Raw genomic sequence first — 17,003 nt, 5'->3', positions numbered from 1 at the left:
TCTTGTATCACAGCCATGTTTACTCAGTCTCAGCTGGGCACTGAACTCTGGGCTGCTAAGGGGACAGAGTGGAAGCTGCTGCCAGGCAGGGGGGCAGTTGGCAGGTTCCTTGGGCTGAAGCTGGGTTCCAACCCTAAGGGAGGCCTGACTCTTTCCTCCTTGCCCTGTAAAGCAGAATGACCCCCAAGTCCAAGTCTGTCGTGAAGGCTCAGCACATGGTGACTGCCCCCCCTCCCCTGCCCCGCCACACCACACCTTGCAGGCAGTGTGATTTGAGCCAGCTTCAAGGCATGCTTGTCCCTGCCCTAAACCCTTCACGGACATACATGGCTGGCAGAGCAGAGGGCAGGAAGTGGCATGGCTTGGAAGAGTAGTCCTTTCTGTCTTAGCTCTTGAATGAAGGTATCTTGCCCCCCCCCAACCCACAGGAAAGCATTGTCCTCTGACTGCCAATTTGGTTTAAGCCAGAGATGTGGTAGCTACACAGTGCCCTGCCCTTAGACAGTACAAGTGGCCTTTCCATGACACAGCTGAACTGTGACCCTGCAGAGGCTGGCATCACCTCCAGGTCTACTCTCCTGCCAGGAGGAAGGTGACCTCTCAGCCCTAAACTGGGCAGGGGACGAGAAGGAGGGCCATCTGTGCTGCATAGTAAAATAGCAATTTTACTGCCCTAGAGAATAGTGGTGGCAAAAGCAGGTTAGTGAGGAATGTGTTCAAATGCCAAGCCCCCCCCCCCCACCAGCCTTGCTTGGGGGCCAGAGGGCAGGAGCAGGGGCTCCACTTAGCATGCACGATGGGTAATTCCATACACTGGGCATGCCACTGAGGAGACACTGGTTAGTGACCAGGCCAGCTCCCCTCGCCTGGGACTCCTCCAGTACTGTGACATGGAGCAGCCCACAGAAGAGCAGTGGCAAGTCTTCCTGGATGACACAGGTTCTATTATGGGCAAAGAAGTAAGAAGATAAGAAAACCCACTGTTACCAGAAATCTCCAATCGACCGCTTCAGACTTCCCCTTGGGGGTTAGATGGAGCCCCCCCAACTTTCCACTTAGCAAATGAAATGTAATTAGGAAGAGAACAGAGAATTCATTGCTCTCTTCTTCCCCTTTGGAACTGGTTGGAGTTTCTGTAATAATTAAGAGAAGATTATTGAATGACTGTCTGCTTGGTTGGATTCGGACATTTTTCCAAATGCCTTAGCAAGAAAACTGACTTCCAAGGGGCCACAAGGAGTGGCCCAGTAGTTTGGTGACCTCTCGGATGGGCTGGACTCCTTTCCTGCACCCTCTGGGTTCTCTTTCTTGGAAAGTTCTAGCCACATGAAGAGGTAACTTCAAGAGGGGAGGGCTCTGGCTGGCTGGAGGCCCCCTCTTCTTCCTTGGTGGCTGGAATGTCTGTGGGGCCCACACCACGCTGGCCATGCTGGTCTGGCCTGAAGCCCTGGAACATGCTTGGTTGCCCCTCTGGTACCTTTTGGAACTGTAGCTACCTTGGCACACACAGGCACACGCACGCATGCACGAGCTGCCAGGATTCTGAAGGTGGTGGATACCCTAGCTGCTGTTCGCACTTTCCAACTTCCAAGGTGAGCAGCTACTGATAAGCAAGCCCTGTGGGGTGAGCAGAGATAAGAAGAATGCTAGTCCACACTGGAGGCCCAAGTCAAATAGAAACACACTTCTTCATGCCCCGTGTTTGTCCAAGAAATCTGTTTGGTGAGTCTCAAATATAGTCATTTGCCGAACAAATGTTACCTGAAAACTGTGTTGGCAAGATGGGGGACAGGAGTGGGGAGGAACTTGAAGGACCTTAGAACAAACTTAGTGGTTGGCAGAAGCACGAACTTTCTGCCACTGTCTCTCACAGCCTGACTTACTTAGCCATTGGTACCATAGCACAGCATCAGAGCCAGGTGAGGGAAGCAGAAAGCAGGAAACGAAGGCTCTGAGAGGAACATGCCCAAGGCTCAGGGTGTTGTACCCGAATTCCTAGGACCCCGAAAGAACCACCAGGGGCCGAAGTCAAAGCAAAGAAGCAAGGGTCGTTTATTACGAGTTTGAACTTGGACCTCTTTGTACCCGTAGCCAGCAATGCTAAGAGGCCCCGAGCAGAGATTACACACAGCTTCTATAGTCAAGTGCTAACAAGTTTCCACAGTTACAGACCACATTTAACTTTGAACCACTGGTCTTCAGGATTGGTCAGAGCTCAGGTGTCTAACCGCGGGGCGATGGTCCATTGTCACCTGGGCTTCAAGTTCGGGTTAATGCGGTTTTTGATTCCCAGAACAAGGCCTGGAGTGGGGGGTGGGGGGACATCTCATCAGCAAGCACCAGTCATTGCTCTTTCAAGGGTACCTGGGGCAGAGCCAGCAGTGACGACAATTCTCTGGACTCCTCCATTCAGGAATACGGCTTGGGGATCAGAGCGCGGGACAGCCAGGCAGGCAGGCTCTAGCTAGGCAGTGTAGGAGCCCTACATGCACTGGCCTGGTGTGCCATCCCTCCTTCTGGCACATGGTTGTGTCCTGGGCCCTGTCGAGCACTCCTCAGCACCCGTGGTGGTCAGCTCTGCTCTCCACACCCTCCTGAAACCAGTGACAACCAGAGGAAACCCCAGCTCAGTCACAGCTGGTGTGGTATAGATGGAGGAACCCACCTGAACAGACACACTGAAAAAGGAAGGAAAAAGCCAGGAGAGGAGGAGAAGAGCAGAGGTGGACGGAAGGGGCCTGAATTGTGGCCCAAGGGGCTGGGGTCCTGGATGTCCAGGTGAGACAGGCACCAGGAGCTTTGGCTCCTCTGCGGTCTATCCTGGCATCCTGGGAGTCCCTCACAACTGCCAAACACACTCACTTTCCTTCCAGCTCATTCCATGGTTGTGGCCTTGTCAATCTCAGCCTACAGGATACAGCAGGGAACAGTTTTAGCCCAGACAACCAGCCCCAGAACCTCCCTCCAGTCCCCAGGATTCCTGATTTTACCTGTTTCCAAGTTCTTTCTACCTCCTGCTCTCCATATAATCCCCTGGGGGGCGGTGCCAGCTCCCTCTGCTGTACCCCAACACTGAAAACAACTCCATCCGATATGGCTGACAGCCTAATTCTAGAGGGCAAGTGAATTCTATTAAGCAAATGGTGGCTGCTTCCTTGGGGAAACCTCACCATGGGTTCCTGGCAGGGCTGTTTGTGTGCCTGGCTGCAGGCAGCAGATTCTGGAGCAACGACAACGTGGGTGACCTTGTGAGTACAACTCCAGGGAACCTCTTCCAGGCCACGTGTGTGCAGGAGGCCACTAGGCACTCGGGCCTGGGTGTGATGCATGACGTATGTGGAGAGAGTGGCAAGGTCAGTGGCATGCCTGAGCCACCCAAGCTGGGCCTTCTCTGATAGCTGGGTGACCCCTAGCTATCACGAGCTCCACATCATTGGTGGAGGGGTGAAGAGGAGGCCCTGTAACGCCAGCCGCCCCCTAAGAACCATTAGTGGCCATCAAAACAAACGCCGTATCCAGGATGTAGCTCCACTCAGCAATGCTGGAAAATAGGAAATGTCCACACTTGCTGAGTGGGAATAAGACAATGCCACATGGAGGAGGGTGGAGAGAAAAGGTTCTGAGGTCACTGTGCGGGACCCTCAAACCCATCTGCATGCTCTCCTCAGGTTAGGAAGGTGGGCCGGCCCTGACCTGGCTACAAAATGCATGTGTTGTTCTTTTATAAGGACCGGGGGAAAATCAAATTATTTTTAGAAATGAATAAGCTTTTGTGTCCGTGGCCTTGGAGCATGTGTTTTCCAACAAACTTTATGAAATATTATTAAAAAAAAAAAAAGCAGACTAGATTCAAATCTACCCAGGATGGTCATGCCCAGTTTCGATCTATTGGCTTCTCTGTAAATTTGGGCTTCCCACTTGTAAAATGGTGGCCCCTCCATCTCCCTTCTCCAGCACCACCCACAAGTTGTGTCAAGACTCAAAGGAGGACCATAAAGACCCCGCCCCCTCCCCTCCAGTGTTTTTGGCTCCATCCTCAACTCTTCCGCACACACGGGGGACAGGAATGACTCAGCCACCTTCATGACAGCGTGAACTACTTACTGCTCCCAGCCACAGGACGATGTCTGCTTTCTAAATGCCATCCCGGCCCTGCCCCAAACGGTGTGGAAGGAACCCACAGCCCGTAGAGCAACTGCCAGCTGGGCCTTGCAGGTAGGGAAGGGCCAGCCCTGCCCTGAGCCTCCTCCCTTGCAGGCCCTGATGAAAAGATGAGTCACGGGCACCCATGGAGGTGTCGAGAAGGAACGCACCTTGCAGGTTGACAGGAGTCGCTGCCAGGCAGGTGTGTCCACTTTATGACAATCCTGGGGATCAACTCCAGCAAGTATCCATAGGTTCTCAGAACGCATCCCTCACTGTGCTGTGATCCGAGCAATCTTACCACTTCTGTGCACTCTCCAGAGAACTTGAACCAAAGACCCTCCATTAGCAATAGGCCCCGAATCTGAGTTTGGTTGCCACTAGACAACCCATACTCAGAAACCTCCTGGAAAAGTCAGTAGTAACCTCTCGAGTGTCAGCAGTCTCCTGGCTTCTGGGGGCAGAGTCAGGCTCGGGTCTGGCCCATCATGAGAGGCTGAGGAGACCGACATGGAAGTGGGCGATACATTTCTCACTTCCTTCTTAGCTTGAAAACCATGGGCTCAAGTGTGTAGATGTGCTCTCTTCCACTGCTGTCTTGTCTCCCCACCACTCTCTGAGCTCTGGGTTGGTGAAACCCCAGTGGGTCATAGCATGTCCACTCTGGCTGCTTTTCTGGTCCCTTCCATCCTGAAAATGTCCTTCCCTTCACCCTTGCCTGCCAGTGAATTAGGCTATGTGACTCGTGCTGATGGAGCAAGACTGTGCCTACTCATTATCCTTGGGGGGGGGCCTCACCCCACTTCCGGTCAGATAAGGCAGGTGACACTGAGATCATCAGGCCAGAAATGTAATCTGCAGTGCTCAGGGCAGAGTAAGTCTTCCTCCTCCCTGTCATTCCTGCTGTGGTGCCTTCTGAGCTTAGAGCCCTGTGTGACGGCTGGGATCATGTAGTCACAAGGTGACCCTGACGGTGTCAATGACGATGACCTGTTTTGAGAATCTCAGGGTATCAGCTGGGCATGGTGGCTCACACCTGTAATCTTAGCTACTCTGGAGGCTGAGATCTGAAGATCTGGGTTCAAAGCCAGTCCAGGCACTAAAAAACGAGAGACTCATTTCCGATTAACCTCTAGAAAACGGGAAGTGGGGCTGTGGCTCAGGAATAGGGTGGTAGCCTTGAGCTGAAGAGCTCAGGGACAGCGCCCAGGCCCAGAGTTCAAGCCCCATGATGACAAAAAAAAAAAAAAAGAATCCCAGTGTGTATTCAGAGCACCCCATGTCTCTCAATGTCACATGACTTGGAAGAACCTTGACATGGGATATGTCTCCTACATTTCCACGCAGCAAACAGGTCCAGGCACATTCTCTCTGTCTTTGTTTCTCTCCCTCTCCCCCTTTTCTCTCCCTTCCTCTCTTTCCTCCCTTTTCCTCTCCCCACCTTTCACTCCCTCCCTCCCTCTCTCTCTCTCTCCCTCTCCCTACCTTTCATTTCCTCCTTCTTCCCCTCCCTCTCCCTTAATCATAGGAATCCAGATTGTCTCCTGGGAGGGTCAGGGGTAGCGTACAATCTTTGAATCTTTGTTGCCCTACAGTTTTGAGCTTTTCTGTTTATTTTTATTATTTTAGTTACCCATTCATGTGTTTATTTTCAAGGCCCCAAGGATATTAAATCTTGCACTGTTGAGCTACCTTCCCGCCCAGAACTTTTTCTCTAGAGAAGACAAAGTCCACTACGCAGGAGACCCCACGTGGGCCAAACTGAACTTAGTCCATCTCCAGTTCCACCAAGAGCAATCCTTAGAGGAATCTTAGGACCCCTTGTCTATCCCACCCCCCTTCCAAGCCAGCCTGAAGGGAAGAATTCTGGAAAATGATTTTCCAAAAGATAAGACACAAAGGGATAGGAGCCTGGAACAAGCCTTTGCCTCTCATCTTTAGTTACAAGGTCCAACATTTGTGGATTCCTGCTGAGCCTGGCCTTTGTCTCTGTGGCTTTGGGCTGGGCAGAGGGGATTAACAGGAACCCTCCTGCTTGGGTTTCCTGGAGTGTTCTTGGAAGCAGTTGCAGGCAGTGAGATAGCCATTGGGATTCCCTGCAGGGTGATAACCAGGTGGGCTATGGTGAGAGGCCAGCGCTCACATGAGGGCCTTCCACCCTGAGCCCTTTTCTTGCATGGTGGAGAAATGGCCATCACATGTCCTGAAGGACACAGAGGAGGGGGAAGCCCGTTAGTGACGAAACCCAGTGAATCCCCGGTCCCACATCTGCTTTGAGTTCCTCTTTTCTGAACCATCTTAGCATTTCAAGCATCCTTGGAAGGTGGAACTCAGGATTTCTGTGCCAAGCACACTTTTCCATTGGGGGTGTTTTCTAGAAGGATCTCCTTTCTTCTCTGCAAATGACAATCCTTTCTGTAGAGGACCTGGGCAGAAGGCAACAATGTCAGTGCCCAGGTAGGCCACAATTCTCCGGGACTGAGACTCCTCCCAGGGCCTGTTCTGGGGGACTGAGGCTCCCTCCCGGGACCTCAGGAGCCATGGGCTCTCAGTTGAGAGCCTGGAGCACCACTCCAGACCACAATTCCAGAAACTGTGTGGCAGAGGGTTGTGGAATCCTGTGGACTCCATCCCAGAATCCCATCCCAGGACCCATCCCAGGACCCCATCCCAGGACCCCCTCCCAGGACCCCATCCCAGGACCCATCCCAGGACCCCCTCCCCGGATCCCATCCCAGGACCCATCCCAGACGCCCTCCCAGGATCCATCCCAGGACCCCATCCCAGGACCCCCTCCCCGGATCCCATCCCAGGACCCCCTCCCAGGACCCATCCCAGGACCTCCTCCCAGGACCCCATCCGAGGACCCCCTCCCCGGATCCCATCCCAGGACCCCATCTCAGGACCCATCCCAGGACCCCATCCCAGGACTCCCTCCCAGGACCCCATCCCAGGACCCATCCCAGACCCCCTCCCCGGATCCCATCCCAGGACCCCATCCCAGGACTCATCCCAGGACCCCCTCCCCGGATCCCATCCCAGGACCCCATCCCAGGACCCCATCCCAGGACCCCATCCCAGGACTCATCCCCAGACCCCATCCCCGGACCCCATCCCCGGACCCCATCCCAGGACCCCATCCCAGGATCCCATCCCAGGACCCCATCTCAGGACCCCATCTCAGGAGGACCCATCCCAGGACCCATCCAGGACCCCCTCCCCGGATCCCATCCCAGGACTCATCCCCAGACCCCATCTCCGGACCCCATCCCCGGACCCCATCCCAGGACCCCATCCCAGGACTCATCCCCAGACCCCATCCCAGGACCCCATCCCAGGACCCCATCTCAGGATCCCATCCCAGGACCCCCTCCCCGGATCCCGTCCCAGGACCCCATCCCAGGACCCATCCCAGGACCCATCCCCGGATCCCATCCCAGGACTCATCCCCAGACCCCATCCCAGGACCCCATCTCAGGATCCCATCCCAGGACCCATCCCAGGACCCCATCCCAGGACCCCCTCCCAGGACTCATCCCCAGACCCCATCCCAGGACCCCATCTCAGGACCCCATCCCAGGACCCATCCCAGGACCCCATCTCAGGACCCCATCCCAGGACCCATCCCAGGACACCCTCCCCGGATCCCGTCCCAGGATCCCCGGGAAGGGAGCTAAGTTTGTCAACCAGCCAGCACAGCTCGTGACAAGGTCGAATCTGGGGTCTGTTACGCGACCTCGCGCGTGACCCCAAGTTGGGCGATCGGGTGGGGGCTGGCGTGCCCGCGGGCTGCGGGACGGGCGCGCGGGGCGGGGCAGGACGCGCGGGACGGCCCCGCCCCTGGGGTGTGTCCAGACTCCTAAAGGCCGGGCGGGCCGGGCGGGCCGGGCGGGTCAGGGCTGGGGTCGAGGACTGCGCACCGGGCTGCGCGGGACGGAGCGGGAGCGGCGCGGCCCGAGGATGCCGAGCCGGAGCGTGGCGTCGTCCTGGCGGGCGCGGCCTGCGCCGCGGCGGCCGCGGCTCGTGCCGCTGCTGGCCCTGTGGGCGCTGCTGGCGGGCGCCGCGGGCGCCGGCCTCCACTTCCGCCGGAGCCCGGCGTGCTACCGGCCCCTGCGCGGGGACCAGCTGGAGCGGATGGGGCGCAGGTGGGCTCGCGGGGGCGCCTGGCGACGCCTGGGCCCTTGGGCACCCTGCCCGGCAGGGCTGCGGGAAGCCGGGCCTCCAGCCTCCCCAGACCCCGGGGTCTCAGATGGGGCCCTTCGCCCCGGGGCCCCTTGCCGGGAAGCCCTTCTCCCCGCTCCGGAGGAGGCTCCCCCACTCACCTCCCCGCCTCTCGGCCCAGCCCTGAGAGCCCGGGGAGCGCCAGGGTGCCCTGTCACCCTCAGGTGGTGACAGGGCGGGGGCTTGCTGGGGGTGGGGGCCCCCTGGTGATGGCGGCCAGCGTGTTGGGAAGTGAAGCCCTGTGCGGTGGCTCCGAGAGAGGCCTCGACGTGGATGGTGTCCTCTCTCCCCAGGACGTATCCGAGGCCCCATGAGTACCTGTCCCCGGAAGACCTCCCCAAGAGCTGGGACTGGCGCAACGTGGACGGTGTCAACTACGCCAGCGTCACCAGAAACCAGCACATCCCCCAGTACTGCGGCTCCTGCTGGGCCCATGGCAGCACCAGCGCCATGGCAGGTGGGTGGCCTTTGGCCCAGGGCTCCGAGGGCCTCGTCCTTCTGTGCCAGGGTTTAGCCCGAGCCCTTGCATTCTGCCGAAGTGACCACAGCTGAGTCCATGCGGGGTCTTCACCGAGGCCCTCTGGGCAACGGGCAGTCCAGTGCGCCCTAGTGCCCGAGTGCCCACTTTCCACTCAGCTTGAGACTTCCGCCACTGATGTGGAAGCAGAAATGCAAAATCACCGAGCCCCCCGCCTGGCTTTGGGGAAGTGAAACCCCTCAGAAGCGGTTAAGACCTGAGATGAATTTTATCGTTGGCTTGGAGCTCCAGCCTCACCAGTTTTCTCATTTGTACCTTAGCCTCTGGCAACAGCAGAACAGGGAGGCTCAGGGCAAAGAGGGAGCTGGGTCTGATGCCCACACCACGGGAGATTCCTACCGTGGGAGAGAAGCGAGGGTCAGCCCAGGGCAGCTGGGAGAGTGCCTGCCATTCCCGGGGCAAGCCTCGGGTCCAGGAGCCTGCATTCCACTGGACAAGAGACTTACAGCGGCTAGCAGTTTGGCCCGGACTTGGTACAGTGTCCGCTCCTCGTTTGGTATCTTGGCCAGGCCTGTTGTAGGTGCTACCTGCTCTGAGGATTAGGGGCTTGCCAAGTGGTGGAACAGGTCATGGGTGCAACAGTTCAGGCCTCAAGCTCAGTGGCTGGCTGCTCTGCTTGTGAACCAGGAAGCGGATTGCTCATGGAATTCAGCCCACAAGCCTGATGTGTGTGAGAGATTTTGAGGGAGGGGTTTCCGTCGGGTCTTGGGATCTGTGGGATCTGCCAGTCTCTTCTGGTAGGTAGCTCAGTCCTCTGTCCTTGGGAACTCAGGAAGTCCCCAGAGGGCTAAAACATACATGGATCCTTCTAGAAGGCACAGGTGGGCATCGAAAGGTCTGGAGGAACAGCAAGGGTACGAATGGGCCTGTAGGTAAAGGATGGGGCAAAGTCCAGGAGAGTGCCCAGGCACAGGTGGCAGGCTTGCCAGGAACGGGTGGCAGGCCGGCCTGGGGAAGTGAAAGAGCGTCCTCAGCAAAGCACTGCAAAGCACTGGGTGGGGTGAGGGGAGGAACTGGGAGGGTCCCAGGGCTGTGGAGGGAGTCACATGGCAGTGTTTGCCTTTGTGGATGATTGCTGGGTCTGAATTGGCTGGAGGCTGTTTGGGCTTTGCTCCTTCCCGGAAGGGGGCCAGGCCTTGCTGAGACAGCTACAGACAGTTCCAGAACTGAGTGCAGTCTGTCTGTGTTGGCCCCTGGTATCTCCAGCTGCAGCCCTGGCTTCCTCTTTCACTGAGAAGGAGCATCCCAGGGGGCCAATGGACAGCCAGTCTGTCTTCTCCCTCATTCCCAGGATTGGCTCTAAAGCCCCTCACTGAGACCACCTCTCTCCTCACAGAGGCCATCTTCATCCCCAGAGGCTCCCTCCCTCCATCTCCTCCCTCTTACCACCCCATTTCTCAGCAACCACAGGGAGACCTGAGGCCCCCATCCTCCCACGTCTCCCTGTGAGCCTGCCCTGGCCTCCCTTCTCCCCTCTGCCACTGCCATGGGGTTGCCAGAGTGCCAGACCCCTGCTTGGCTGTGCTGCTTCTTCCCTTTTGGAACTCAGCTCTCAGCACCCAACTGCCTCTACCTGTCAGCTTTGTACTCATCTCTCAACTTCTGCCTCACTTCTCATTCACAGGCTTGTCACCTGTCCCTGAGATTCCTACCACCTCCAGCGGGAGATGGTCAGGTCTGCACAGCTCACCCTTCTCACCACTCCCGTCCTGCCAGCCTGTCCTTTTCTGGTCCAGCCCAAAAGATTTTCACCCAAAAGCCCAGAGGCTTCCTGACTTCCTCTCTTTATGTCTCTCCTACAAACTGGCTCCTGTGCTTCTACTTTCAAGACCAGTGCCACCCTGTCCCTCGCACCAGACCCATCCATGGCCCCTCCATGTGTCCCACTGCTGCTGTTTCTCTTATCTGGTTCCAAAAGGTGCTTCAAGTTAAACCTAAATCCTATCATGTTCTTCCACTTGTGATTTCACTCAGATAAAAGACAATGCCAGTGATCTTAGCTACTCAGGAGGCTGAGATCTGGGGATTGCAGTTCAAAGCCATCCTGGGCAGAAAAGTCCTAAAGACTTTTACAGTCATGGGGACTTGATTCAGAGCCTGGGTGCTGTCCCTGAACTGTTTTGCTTTTGTTTTTCTTGGTCATGGGGTTTGGACTCTGGGCCTGATCACTGTCCCTGAACTTTGGCTCTCCAGGGTAGCAGTCTACCACTTTGAGCCACAGCTCCACTTCTGGGTTTTTGGTGGTTAATCCGAGATAAGAATCTCACTGCCTCTGGGTGCTGGTAGTTCACACCTATAACCTTAGCTACTGAAGAGGCTGAGATCTGAGGATGGAGATTCAATGCCTGCCCAGGCACAAAAGTTCATGAAACTCTTACCTCCAACTCACCATCAGAAAACCAAAAGTGGTGCTGTGGCTCAAGTAGTAAAACAGCCTTGAGCTGAAGAGCTCAGGGGCAGCGCCTAGTTCAAGCCTCATGGCCAGCCGCCTGAGTAGCCAGGATTACAGGCGTGAGCCACCAGTAGCTGGAGCCCCTGAGTCTTTTTTGTCAGTTATGGGGCTTGAACTCGGCCCTGCCTGGGCCCTGGGCGTTGTCCCTGAGCCTCTTCAGCTCAAGGCTACCACCCTACCCTTGAGCCAAGTCCCACTTTCCGTTTTTTTCCTAGAGGTTAATTGGAGATAAGCATCTCAGGCCCTTTTGTGTTTGGGCTGGCTTTGAACCTTGATCCTCAGATCTCAGCCTCCTGAGTGGCTAGGATTACAGGTGTGAGCCACCACGCCTGGCCCTGAGTCTTTTATCGTCAATTAATCACCCCAAATGTTGGAAGTGGAGCTGTGGCTCAAGTATAGAGTACCATCCTTGAGTGCCTAGGGCTCGAGTTCAAGCTCCAGTCCACACACACACACACGATAAAATCCAGGGTTTAGATAGTCTGGCTCCTTCCTGCATGCCGCTGGCACACAGGTGGAAGCCTGGCTGCCTTCTGCCCGATGCCACTGCTGCTCAAGTGCCCACTGTTCCTTTCTTGGATGATGGTTCCTCATTGCCCATGTAAATGGGTACTGCTTACCTCACCCTGTGGACTTGCCCTGTGACCTCTCCTCACAGAGCTGTGAGCCCTGCTTGGCTCTATTTGTCTGCCATCCCCCTACCCTCCATGGTGTGAGCTTCTTGGGGGATGAGCGATGCTCTGCTTGCTCAGCTGTGCCCAGAGCATGGCACAGTGCTTGGCACACAGCAAGTGGGCATGGGAGTCTGATGACTGAGCTTCTGGGAGTGGTGGGAGAAGCACGTGGGGAGAGGTGGGGAGTAAGTGGACATGTCAGGAAGCTTGGGTAGTGCCAAGGCAGGGGCCAGCTGTGGACTGGACAGGTAGGGCTGAGGCTGGCTGCTGTGACAGGCAGGATAGGAGCTGGTGAGGGGAGAAGAAGGCTCCCAGCAGGCCTCAGAGCCTTTGCCACCAGGACCAGGCACAGCGGAGGGGCTTCCAGAAGGCTGATCAGGTGAACTGGAGACATAGTTAGGATTTGGTAGTGGGAGAGAGATTGACACGAGTGACTTGAGCAGAGCAGTGAGGCAGACATGGCCAACAGAAAGGTGTGGCTAGTGGGCGCCCCTCTCACTGCCGGCAGGGGCCACGGGGCGGTGAGAAAGGCAGGCCTTTGTGGCTGCAGGAACCACCAGTGGCAGGAAGCTGCTGCTGGGATGAAGAGGGAGGCTGGGGGGAGTGGGGTCCTGGGGAAGGCACTGGCCACGTGTGCATCGCGGGCCACAGAGCTTGGGGGCAAGCTGATGTCTTGTCCCATGCCTGGCACTGGTTCCTCACTGAGCTCCTCAGTGCCACCTTGGCTCTTGGTGATGCCCACATCGGGCCCTCTGGGCACAGGCCCCCTCATCCAGGGGTCATGCAGCCGCACTGGGGGCCTGTACGTCCGGCTCTGCCTTGTGGTCCTTACAGCCCCATGGCTGGAGGTCAGATCACACACAGAGTACCCAAGAAGGGTCAGAGCAGGCCTGTGGACAGCCACAGCAGATCACGGTCTCTCCAAGGTCCACGTGGGAAAGCGCGGGAGGCAGGGTGGCAGGCAGGTGCATTGCAGCCTGAGGATAGGCCTCCAGTGGCATTTGCGGGAGTGGGGTGGGGTGGGGTTCGGGCCAGGGGTGCTAAGGAGAGCGCTGACTGTTGCAGACCGCATCAACATCAAGAGGAAGGGGGCGTGGCCCAGCACCATGCTGTCTGTGCAGAATGTCCTTGACTGTGGCAACGCTGGGTCCTGCGAGGGGGGCAATGACCTGCCAGTGTGGGAGTACGCCCATAAACACGGCATTCCAGACGAGACCTGCAACAACTACCAGGCCAAGGACCAGGGTAGGTCATGCCGAGCCCCTCATCCATCCCCTCTTGCTCTCCACTTTGCTAAGAGAAGAGCCCAGGGTGGGGCTTCCCTGACTTATGAGCCAAGGCCAACCCATGTTTATCATACTGTGACATGGATGCTGAGGGGAGTAGGGATCCAGACCCTATGTTCCAGGAAGAGCCAGCTCTGCCTCCTCTGGGGCCATCTTGGACCCAGTGGGATATAGGAAGAAAATGCTGGAGCCCACTGTCTTGTTGAAAACAATACAAAACCTGGCATGGTATATAGATGCCAGAACTCTGCCCAGCCCCGAGTCCCCAGCCTTGGGACAAGCCAGACTAAGTGTCCCTGATGCTAGGCCTGGACCTGGTTGGTGTGTGGACACTGATGCCTGCCATTTGGTAGTTGCAAGGGCTTTTGAGGGGAGAGCTGGCTACAGGCAGGCCTTGCACAGAGAAGCATCCAATCTCAGGTGGGGAGGTGGTCACCCTTCAAGCCAGCTGTCCACGGGACACAGCAGCCCCGGGGATCTCCACCCCAGCCACCCAGAGTGGAACATGGATGGCAGAGCAAGATGCCCTGGAAACCTGTAGTTGGCATGTTCCTTCAAGGCCAGGCTGTTCCCCTCAGAAACCCAAAGGAAAAAGAAAAAATGCCAGACCCAAACCCATAATTTCCTCAGGTCTCCTTCAGCCAGAGCAGAGAGCTCTGGAAACTCAAGGCCCTGGAGACTAGAGAGGCGAGGCATGGGAGGAATGCTGTGTGGAATGGCTGCAGGCCTCGCTGGTACCAGAGGCATTGCTTCTACCTTTGCCAGCAGGGCTTCCTCCTCTGGCCTCCTGGGCCTTACTGCCCAGCTAGAAAGTTCTCTGCATGGGTTGGGTGAGTTCCTATCCTGGATGAGTAAACCTCAGTGACAAGAGACCCCAGAGCTGGGACAGACAGAGGGAGGGAAGACCAGTGGATGGCCAACAGCGTCATTATTATGTTTTCAGCATTGGTGGAGTGCCCTGGGGGTTTATCCACCCTGCTCCATCTCCAAACTTGTGTTGTCCAGCTGAGCCCAGGCCCCTCTAATCCCACCCAGCCTGGCAGGTGTGCCGGGTTCCTCTGGAACCTATGTGTTTGCAGTAAACAGTCTTAATTTTGTGTTAGCACACATGGTCACAGATCTGCCATTTTCCAGTTGTGTCAGGCACCAGCATGGTATCTGAGGGATAAATTAAGCCAATACTTTATACCTGGAGTTTACTGTCCCCAAGGAAGATCTGGGCAGAGGTGTAATTACAATAGAAGCAATATAACAGCAGAGTGGTGCAACAACCAGCTATGAGGAAAGGGTGTAGATCAGACTAGATGGACAGAGGTTGGAAAACATGCCATTGTTGGGCTTACATCAGGAAACTCCTTCCTTCCTTCCTTCCTCTTCCCTCCCAACTTTCTCTCTCCCCCCCTCCCTCTTTTGCCAGTCCTGGGGACTGAACTCAGGGCTTGAGCACTTGGGCTTTCTCAAGATGAGCACTCTACCACTTGAGCCACAGCACCACTTCCAGCTTTTCTATGTATGTGGTACTGAGGAATCGAACCTGGGTCTTCATGCATGCTAGGCAAGCACTCTACCACTAGGCCAAAACTCTCGGCCCATCAACTTAACTCTTGTAGATCTCAGAGCAAAATAACAAGGAAGTACTTTTTATAAAAATGTATTAGCTAGCAACAGAATCATCTTCAATTTTAATAATTTGGCTATGTTCAGTTTTCAGCCACATTGTGAAAAGGTCCTTCTCCCAGCCTTTCAAGCAAGAGAGAAAAAAAGGCCAACTTCAACATGCCTACTATGTGCGGATGAATTCATGTTTGCTGTCTGTTCTGCTATGGCCTGGGAAGGCTTTTCATAACTCCTTTGCAGCAGAAAGAAGAGTGCAATTAAACGGCACCTGATAGATAGCAAGATGACTTCCACTATTAGCTAATGAATAGTAGGCTAAATTAGGAAAGTGGACGGGGTGGGTTGCACATTGTTAGTGGGTTAATGAGACCATCTCACACTGACTGCCTCTTCCCCAGAGTGTAACAAGTTTAACCAGTGCGGGACCTGCACAGAATTCAAAGACTGCCACCCTCTCCGGAACTACACCCTCTGGAAGGTGGGCGACTACGGCTCTCTGTCGGGAAGGGAGAAGATGATGGCGGAGATCTACGCGAAGGGCCCCATCAGGTGAGAGGCTCCGGGGAGGTCTGTTCCTGAGGACTCGTGTCACCCCTGTAGGCTGGGACAGTCACTGACTGGCCCTTCCAGGCCTAACGGGTGATGTGGAGAGTGAGCGGAGTGGGGGCTGGGACGTCTCCTGGAAGGGGCCCTGCACCCCCACACAAGGCCCTCGGGTGCGTGCACGCTTGGATCTGCACTTGCGGTGTCTGACCACCCCTGACCGCTTCCTCCCAGCTGCGGAATAATGGCGACAGAAAAGATGGTCAACTACACGGGAGGGATCTATGCCGAGTACCAGGACAAGGCCTTCATCAACCACATCATTTCCGTGGTGGGATGGGGTGTCAGTGATGACGGGACCGAGTACTGGATTGTCCGCAACTCGTGGGGTGAACCATGGGTAAGGCACTTCCCTTCTGACGTGCGGCCGGGCGCCACAGCTCAGCCGAGACCTCATGGCTGCCCAGGGTGGCTGCTGCTCTCCAAGAGTGAGAGCAGCTCACTCGAGCTCCTGCCAGATGTTAGGCTCTCCTAAGGAATTTCTGGATTTCCAGAATAGTTCTGGGTTGGGTCAAAACCCCAAGGAAGACAACCTGACTGATTGCCTTATCTGTAAAACCTGCCATTCACCCCTAGCATAAGACAGACCTTTGTGAGGGAATGATGAGAGGTCAGAAACTAGGGACATGACCGTGAATGGGCTGTGACGGGCAGTCACCCGCTTTCCAGTTAGCACGTGTTCCCACATTAGCTGGCCACCAGCAAGGAGGGCTGTGGGGAGCCACTGACCCACGGAGCCACCTCCCCCGACACCTGCACCTAAGGCATGGGAAGGTTCGGGAAGGTGTCTGGTGGCTGGCCCATCCAGACCCCTTCCAGCCTGTGGGCGGGGTGAGGTCAAGAGCAGGGCGTGGCTTTGAGGCTGAGGGACGGAGTGGAGGGGTGGTGTGCTGGGCCAAGACACTGACACTCAGATCTGCTCCCACAGGGGGAGCGAGGCTGGATGAGGATTGTGACCAGTGCCTACAAGGACAGGACCGGGGCCAGCTACAATCTTGCCATCGAGGAGCTGTGCACTTTCGGGGATCCCATCATTTAACAGGGCTTCCTCAGATGGGAAGTGCAAGCCACAACCAGCGGCATCCTCGGGTGTGTGCCCTGGCTGGCTAGGTGGGTGGCCCAGGCGACCACCAGCCCTGGACATGGCAGCTCTGGACGTCTAGGTGGGCAGCTGTGGACATGAGAACTGTGTGGCACTGGCTGACCATGGGGGCAAGCCCCTGCGCAGACCAGCTGCCTGGGCATGACCCAGAGCAAAGCAGGCTCCGGCTCTCGAGCACAGAGCTAGCTGTGCACGGTTGAGCAGCTGTGACCTGCACTGTGCCATGACAGGGAAATGGTTCAGGCCCTCACCAGTTCTGCTGTCACCCTGGAATGGGGGGGAGGAAGAGGGAGGGGGAAGAGAGAAAATTGAAATTACCCAAGTAGTGAATAAAATAGCTTAAGGACTGAGTCTGAGTGTCCCTTGT

General features: G+C 56.3%; 1 protein-coding gene across 2 annotated transcripts; it reads left to right on the top strand.

Annotated features, from left to right (window-relative positions):
* Positions 1-1,125: 1,125 nt before the first annotated feature.
* Ctsz (cathepsin Z) lies at positions 1,126-16,987 on the top strand. Of its 2 annotated transcripts, XM_090352580.1 has the most exons (7): positions 1,126-1,722; positions 4,020-4,215; positions 8,658-8,821; positions 13,094-13,273; positions 15,330-15,480; positions 15,709-15,874; positions 16,463-16,987. In XM_090352580.1, the coding sequence occupies exons 2-7, from the start codon at positions 4,139-4,141 to the stop codon at positions 16,571-16,573; spliced, it is 849 nt and encodes a 282-aa protein (XP_090208706.1). In that variant the 5' UTR covers positions 1,126-1,722; positions 4,020-4,138; the 3' UTR covers positions 16,574-16,987. The 2 variants fall into 2 exon arrangements, with proteins under 2 accessions (XP_090208706.1, XP_090208705.1); XM_090352579.1 differs by lacking the exons at positions 1,126-1,722; positions 4,020-4,215 and adding an exon at positions 8,038-8,288.
* The last annotated feature ends 16 nt before the right edge of the window (positions 16,988-17,003 follow it).

This window comes from Megascapheus bottae, chromosome 18 (genome assembly GCF_031878675.1).
Source record: "Megascapheus bottae isolate mThoBot1 chromosome 18, mThoBot2.hap1, whole genome shotgun sequence".
In the NCBI taxonomy this organism is placed as follows: Eukaryota; Metazoa; Chordata; class Mammalia; order Rodentia; family Geomyidae; genus Megascapheus; species Megascapheus bottae.
This window is presented reverse-complemented; position numbering and strand designations above follow the sequence as displayed.